General features: G+C 38.2%; 1 protein-coding gene and 1 pseudogene across 6 annotated transcripts in view; both read left to right on the top strand.

The window, feature by feature from the left end:
* The first annotated feature begins 389 nt into the window (after nucleotides 1-389).
* On the top strand, nucleotides 390-5,186 carry LOC127439719 (arylsulfatase K-like; annotated as a pseudogene).
* Nucleotides 5,187-6,893: 1,707 nt separating this feature from the next.
* The window catches only part of LOC127439697 (ceramide transfer protein), a 46,551-nt gene continuing 45,345 nt past the window's right edge, over nucleotides 6,894-8,099 (top strand). For 4 of the 6 annotated variants that reach the window (XM_051695955.1, XM_051695951.1, XM_051695953.1 and 1 more), the window contains exon 1: nucleotides 6,895-7,377. In XM_051695955.1, the coding sequence (XP_051551915.1) occupies nucleotides 7,291-7,377 (87 nt within the window). In that variant the 5' untranslated portion in view covers nucleotides 6,895-7,290. Of the gene's footprint in view, nucleotides 7,378-8,099 lie in introns of all 6 variants that reach the window. The other 2 variants (XM_051695954.1, XM_051695952.1) reach the window with 2 other exon arrangements.

Below are 8,099 nucleotides of genomic sequence, written 5' to 3'. Positions count from 1 at the left end.
GAGAGCACACCCACCCTCCACCTCCCGCGAGAGCACTGCCCCCCCTCCACCTCCCGCAAGAGCACTGCCCCCCTTTCCACCTCCCGCGAGAGCACCGCCCCCCACCTCCCGTGGAGCACTGCCCTCCCTCCACCTCCAACGAGAGCACCGGCCCCCCCCCACCTCCCACGAGAGCACCGCCCCCCACCTCCCACGAGAGCACCGCACCCCCACCCTCTCCACCTCCTGAGAGCACCGGCCCCCTCCACCTCCCACGAGAGCACCACCCCCCACCTCCTGCGAGAGCACCGCCCCCTCTCCACCTCCTGCGAGAGCACCGCCCCCTCCTTTCCACCTCCCGCAAGAGCACCCACAAAGTGCAGACTTTACATTAAGGAAAGCCTGTCGGCATGACTCTGTCCCGCTCTGGCGTGCCTTATCAGGTCTTCCTCCACCATCACTATAATGAGAGACAGGTGTTAGAGTAATTACAGCCCAGGTGACTGGCCTTTCCGCTCTCCCTCTCCCGCAGACAGACACATGACCACGCCCCCATGCCACATCCTGTAATCATATATAAACATTTTTGTCTGGTTTTTGATGATAATTGTTCATCAGAATAACATTTCTGCTTGATCAGACACTGAGAGTGACACTTGCTAATACAATAACATTTTTGTGAGTACACCTCAATATTGTAAATACAAGTCAACATTAAATCAAAATTTACTCAATTTAATCTTTTAATACACATTCCAGGTTTTATTGTGTATGATTCATAAGTGTAAGTCAGTAAAAAAAAAAAAAGAATGTCTTCAAAATATGAAGACCCCTTTTAACCCCTGAAAAAACAGTTAAAGTAAAGCCATGTGAGCAAATAGCATTTTAGTCATTGTTTTTAACTTCATTCTGATATGAAACACCCACTTTTTATGATCCAGTCAATTCCAGATGCTTAAAATCAAGTCCCATCTTAGTTTTTCCCCCTCATTGAATATCCCGTTTTACTTAGAAATACACATTACAAAAGTAAAAAGGGTTGCAAATGCCATTTCATCATGGTAATTCTAAGCAAACAAGATATTCTGCACTTTTATTATGCTTGTAAATTGAGTTTAATTATTGGCTAGTTATTATTGCTATGGCATAGTATACTAATTACAGGGACAGTTCCCTAGTGGTAAGCTTATCTTGTCTTGTTTCGAGAGTGCAGTTGTATAAGGCTTATCTGACCCACCGCAACACTGATTGTGTTTTCCCTAAAAGGTTTCTTACGAGCAAGTGTCTGTGCGGAAGTGGTTGCGGTCTGAAGATATGCACCCTGTGGATTACTTTTCTACCTTCACCAAAAACTGTAGTGGCAAATTCACAGAGCAAGCCTTTTACTATGCTATGTGTGCTGAAACAGACAGCATGTTAGGTGAGCAAACCTGGTCGCCAGCTGTTCAAGTGCTGTTTTATCAAAATGGGTTTGATGTTATGACACATCGTGTCATTCTTTCTTAGGTGAGGTGGTTGCTGCTCTCTGAGACACTGGCTTATTGAACAGCACAGTTGTATTATTCGCTGCTGATCACAGGGATCTAGCTATGGAGCACAGGCAGTTCTACAAGATGTATGAGGGCAGCTCTCACATCCCTCTGCTTATAATGGGCCCTGAAGTAAAGTCTGGTTTAGAAGTCAGCCTACCTGTCTCACTAGTAGACATATATCCCACTGTACTTGGTAAGGCTGGGAAAAGGGTGCTGTATTATTAGTAGTAGAATTACGATATATTTTTAGAAGCATCTACAGTATATGGTTGTAAACGGTTAAAACAAAATAAAGTATGACATGGAATTTAGGTGAACCTCATGAAAACATGTCTAGGTTATATCAAAAGAAAATAATAAGAAATTGCGTTTTGCATGAAGAAAGTTTTTGGAAAGCTTTTTTTTAATTATTAAGATTTTGTTTACTTTTTGACATAATTTTCATAACAATTAAGCATGTTCCATACTTGGGAAATGAAATCATCCTGTCAGGACACAATGATTTTTATTGAACTTAAATAACCATAAATGATTTATGATGTGTACATGCAAGATATACACTTTACAATTACTACTATAATACTTTATTTTTTATACACATTACATTAATAAAAATTATATATTTTTTTGTTTCGTATAGCAATGATAAAAACCGGGGGAGTGCAAAAAATATTTATATATACAGTATATATATAAATATATATATAGACAGTATATAGATAGATACAGTATATATCTCATATACAGTGCATCTCAATAAATTAGAATGTTGTGGAAAAGTTCATTTATTTCAGTAATTCAACTCAAATTGTGAAACTCGTGTATTAAATAAATTCAATGCACACAGACTGAAGTAGTTTAAGTCTTTGGTTCTTTTAATTGTGATGATTTTGGCTCACATTTAACAAAAACCCACCAATTCACTATCTCAAAAAATTAGAATATGGTGACATGCCAATCAGCTAATCAACTCAAAACACTTGCAAAGGTTTCCTGAGCCTTCAAAATGGTCTCTCTGTTTGGTTCACTAGGCTACACAATCATGGGGAAGACTGCTGATCTGACAGTTGTCCAGAGAACAATCACTGACACCCTTCACAAGGAGGGTAAGCCACAAACATTCATTGCCAAAGTAGCTGGCTGTTCACAGAGTGCTGTATCCAAGCATGTTAACAGAAAGTTGAGTGGAAGGAAAAAGTGTGGAAGAAAAAGATGCACAACCAACCGAGAGAACCGCAGCCTTATGATTGTCAAGCAAAATCGATTCAAGAATTTGGGTGAACTTCACAAGGAATGGACTGAGGCTGGGGTCAAGGCATCAAGAGCCACCACACACAGACATGTCAAGGAATTTGGCTACAGTTGTCGTATTCCTCTTGTTAAGCCACTCCTGAACCACAGACAACGTCAGAGGCGTCTTAACTGGGCTAAGGAGAAGAAGAACTGGACTGTTGCCCAGTGGTCCAAAGTCCTCTTTTCAGATGAGAGCAAGTTTTGTATTTCATTTGGAAACCAAGGTCCTAGAGTCTGGAGGAAGAGTGGAGAAGCTCATAGCCCAAGTTGCTTGAAGTCCAGTGTTACATTTCCACAGTCTGTGATGATTTGAGGTGCAATGTCATCTGCTGGTGTTGGTCCATTGTGTTTTTTGAAAACCAAAGTCACTGCACCCGTTTACCAAGAAATTTTGGAGCACTTCATGCTTCCTTCTGCTGACCAGCTTTTTAAAGATGCTGATTTCATTTTCCAGCAGGATTTGGCACCTGCCCACACTGCCAAAAGCACCAAAAGTTGGTTAAATGACCATGGTGTTGGTGTGCTTGACTGGCCAGCAAACTCACCAGACCTGAACCCCATAGAGAATCTATGGGGTATTGTCAAGAGGAAAATGAGAAACAAGAGACCAAAAAATGCAGATGAGCTGAAGGCCACTGTCAAAGAAACCTGGGCTTCCATACCACCACAGCAGTGCCACAAACTGATCACCTCCATGCCACGCTGAATTGAGGCAGTAATTAAAGCAAAAGGAGCCCCTACCAAGTATTGAGTACATATACAGTAAATGAACATACTTTCCAGAAGGCCAACAATTCACAAAAATGTTTTTTTTATTGGTCTTATGATGTATTCTAATTTTTTGAGATGGTGAATTGGTGGGTTTTTGTTAAATGTGAGCCAAAATCGTCACAATTAAAAGAACCAAAGACTTAAACTACTTCAGTCTGTGTGCATTTAATTTATTTAATACACGAGTTTCACAATTTGAGCTGAATTACTGAAATAAATGAACTTTTCCACGACATTCTAATTTATTGAGATGCACCTGTATATATATATATATATATATACATACAGTACTCTGCAAACGTCTTAGGCACATAAGATGTTTCACAAAAGCATTTGTCTTAAGATGGTTATTTATATCTTCAACTTTAGTGTGTCAATAGGAAATATAAATGTTAGACTCACAAACCTTACTTTTGCAAATAGAAAAGATTAGAATAGAAGAACAGGGAGCCCTGCAACAGATGTCATGGCCCCCACAAAGCCCCCCACTGAACATCGTGTCAGTCTGAGATTACATGAAGACACAGAAGCAATTGAGACAAACTAAATAGATAGAAGAACTGTTGCGAATTCTCCAAGAAGCTTGGAACATCCTCTCTGCCAACAACCGAGAAAAACTGTGTCTAGGTGTACCTAGGAGAACTGGTGCTGTTTTAAAGGCAAAGGTGGTCACATCAAATATTGATTTAGCTTTTTTATGTTTACTGGACTTTGTATGACATTAAGTGATAAATTAAAACTATTTATGTCATTATGTTTGAAGACATCCTCACTATGCAACAATTTTCACAAGTGCCTAAAACTTTTGCACAGTACTGTATATATATATATATATATATATATATATATTACATCGAATATACTTGTGCAGGTTTCATATGATTCACCCATTTTTTTTATTATTTTGCTGTTTTACTAGTATGCAACACGTTTGCGTATTCACATAATATCATGTGTATTTATTCATGAATCAAAATGTTTCCATTTGTTCTTTGTCATGTATTGTTGTTAGGTCTTGCTGATATTCCACAGCCAGGGGATCTCAGTGGTCACTCGCTGGTTCCTCTGGTGTCCAGGGTCAGCGTTCAGTCAGCTGAGCCTCACCCTGGCTGGGTTCTCAGTGAATATCGTGGTTGCAATGCTAATGCCTCTACATATATACTGAGGGTAGCTGAGTGGAAGTACATCACATAGGCTTGACTGTTCACCCAGTTTTTAGTGTTCCTTCAAAGTCTTTTAAATAAAAAAAAACCCCATTGTTTTCAAAAATCGGTGATCCCCTATAGAAGAAAAAAAATAATCACATAATGGTTTTAATGTTACTCTCCACATACTGTAGATTTGTCCAAAGATGAATCAGAATTGAAGAATGTTGCATCGCATTTCCCTGACACATGTCTGCACCTGGACAAGATGTTACGCACAATTGTGGACTACCCCAAGGTCTCACAAGCTGTTCACCTCTACAATAAGCAACAGTTTCTAGAATGGAAATACTCCCAGGTCATAGCCAACCTGCGATGGCATACTGACTGGCAAAAAGACCCCAAGACTAATGAGAGAGATATTGAGGAGTGGCTTGCTGGGGGTGAACAAATATCCAGATTATAACTGTCACAAGGAAAAGTTTTTTCAGCTCCTGTTTGGAACAAAAGAACATTGTTTGTATGGTCAACATAAGTCGAGGCTTGCTAATGTGCTTGAAACATAATTTGACCTACTACTGAATGTCAAATATATGAGGTTAACAATTGCATTGAATTATTTTGCTGAAAGAGCAGCCATTTACGAAGTATTTAATATTATTGATATGGAAACTATACAAAGGTAATCATCTAAAGCCACTACCCTGACCAAAAAAGTACTGTGGTAATGCCATGGTACAGTTATGTTATCAGATTGATATACCATGTTTTATGCTGATGGGCCACTTTTAGCTCTGTGAAGTTCTAGAAAGTAAACTCCCTTTAAAAAAAATTTCACACTTTTACTAGTTTAATTAATTTTTCAACTAACAATTTCCAGCAGTGTGCACACATGCATCACAAGAGATTTCTTATAACTTTTTTTCCTGAAAGTCATGAAAATTCCTTTCAGTGTAATTTCCACCATATTACATGTCATAGCTAACATTTCATGTATCCTGCACAAATAATATTGTCACACTTTTTGTATAATTTGGCAAAATTACATCTTAATTATTAACTAAAATATTCTGCTCACAAATTGTATTTACCTTATTTTCTTTGTTTTCTTCACACATCACATGTCTCATATTTCATCTCAAGCATCCTCGTCACTGACACTTTTGTCAACTTTGTTGACAAGTACATTAAATAATAATAATTATTTTTTTTTAAACTTTATTAGGGGCAAAATCATTTGGTGTGGTGTAAATGGCACCATAACTGTGGGACCGGAACAGTCATAATTTTTGAAAAATGCATATAAATAATTCACACAATAACTATCAAGAATGTTTATTTCACTCTTTGTTTAGATTATCATAGTTTTAAATGTAATACAGATTTTTATAATGGACTTTCCAGGCCTACATAAAAGTAAAAAGTACCAAAAATAAATGAAGGCATGTTAAGAAAAAAGTTTCCAAGACAGTTTTAATGTGACTTGACTTTCATTACAAAAATGTTGAAATCTCTTAATTTTAATAAAAATCAACCTATGCATTGGCATAGCCTATTTGTCCAATAAAAACCCGGTATCACCATGATACCATGCCAAAAAAGGCCATGGTTATACTGTGGTAATTTTTGGTATGCTTGCTAACATGATTTAAGATTATTTTTGACAGGTTTCAAAAGATCATTTTAAATTGTACTCATTAATTTTTAAGGACGTCCTCTTGGACACTGACACCCAGCGGCATGGATGCAGCATCATTCAAACGCAACTGTTTTAAGTCACCAATGCCATTGTAGACATTCTTTATTCACAGTCAGCCATGATTAAATGAATCCATGTGTGAACATGACCAATAACAGGGCGGTTACTGAGATTGAGTAGGATTCAGCTGGTCATGTGATCATAACATGGCAGCCCCCATGAGGGGACCCCCTCCATGTAGAATAAAACAGCTTTTATAAGATTACTGATATGACTAGAGTCTTCATCTCATGTGAGTGTGCATGATTTTATACATATATTTCAAAATTACTATTCATTTCTTTGATGGTAAATTTTTTTAATGAGGAAAAAAAAATACTCAGTGCACCTTTAAGGTAACCAACAAGTGTAGGTGAGAAAAAAATCTATAGTTTATGTAATACTGTACTACCGAGAGGGGGTGATATTAAAAAGCCAGAACTTTAAAACCCAGAGGACGCGCGCGCGCGTGTTACAGGCGAATGTTGACACTGTATGTCAAACACGAGTGAATCTTTGCGATAAGCATGACGTTTTGTTATTTTTCATCTATAACAACACTGCTCACATGAATCTCTTGGACTGAGGATCGAAGTGCAGAGCTGAAGACACAAACTTAGTTCAGCTGATCGCAGGATGTCGTCATTAGTTTAGATTAGACAGGACGAGGACTTTCCAACTGGAGTAGGATGGGCTTGAACACCTGGCCTCTGTTTACATCGGACATCAAGTGATTTCAGAGCCACTCTTGGTGATCTATTGCTTTAACTTGTAACGCGATCTATTCAAATTCAAATTAAAAACAGGACTTTTCCCATTATCATCTGTCCTGATGTCGGACTGCAGCTCGTCGGGTTCAGATGAGGATTTGGATCTGGAGTCCGAGCTGCTGGACGAGCTCGGCGGCACTCTTAGTAAGGTAATACAAGATTACTGCTAAAGCATTAACTTTAACAACATTCAGTTGGGTAAAACAGCAAGTGAGACACTTTCGTTTGCCTTAATGTAGACGTCGCAACTTGAAAGTTTTGTGACGCCCACAAACAATCAGTAACAGATGAGTGACACTTCAACTGGATAAGACTACACTTATGTTCTTCCTTTTATGTTTCTTATGTTATTCTCTTATGTTTCAGCGAGTTAATAGGTTTCAGCAACACAAGTTTGCAAGAGGAAGTCCCTAGATTTGTAATGGCTTGTCTTGCATCAGTGGAAAAGCCTGTTTTATGTTGAAAAAATCAGTTATGTTGGTTTGCAGACAGTTAAGTTAAACTAAAGTCACCATAAGAGTTGAACTTTGAAGTTTTGGACCTTCAGGAATGTGTAATAATCTTTATGTTGCAATTACTTAAGAGTCAGTCTTGAATAGCCTGGATGATAAACAGTCCACAAAGTATATTGGACACTTAATGGTTTTTATTGTATTAGATAAGATAATGTCAAAAAAACACATGACACTATAGTTGTTCTCAGAATCAAATTCTCAAAACAAATATGATTTTTTGGGCTTTTTTGCTATTAACCCACTGGTGCTCATTTATAGTGAATGTATGGAGAAGTTATCGCATTAAATGTGGACCTGTTCCACTGAGTTTGACAACCAGATCAAACTCTGTTCAAATACTTCGTCTTAAAGGGATA

Source organism: Myxocyprinus asiaticus, chromosome 4 (assembly GCF_019703515.2).
Source record: "Myxocyprinus asiaticus isolate MX2 ecotype Aquarium Trade chromosome 4, UBuf_Myxa_2, whole genome shotgun sequence".
NCBI lineage: Eukaryota > Metazoa > Chordata > Actinopteri > Cypriniformes > Catostomidae > Myxocyprinus > Myxocyprinus asiaticus.
This window is presented reverse-complemented; position numbering and strand designations above follow the sequence as displayed.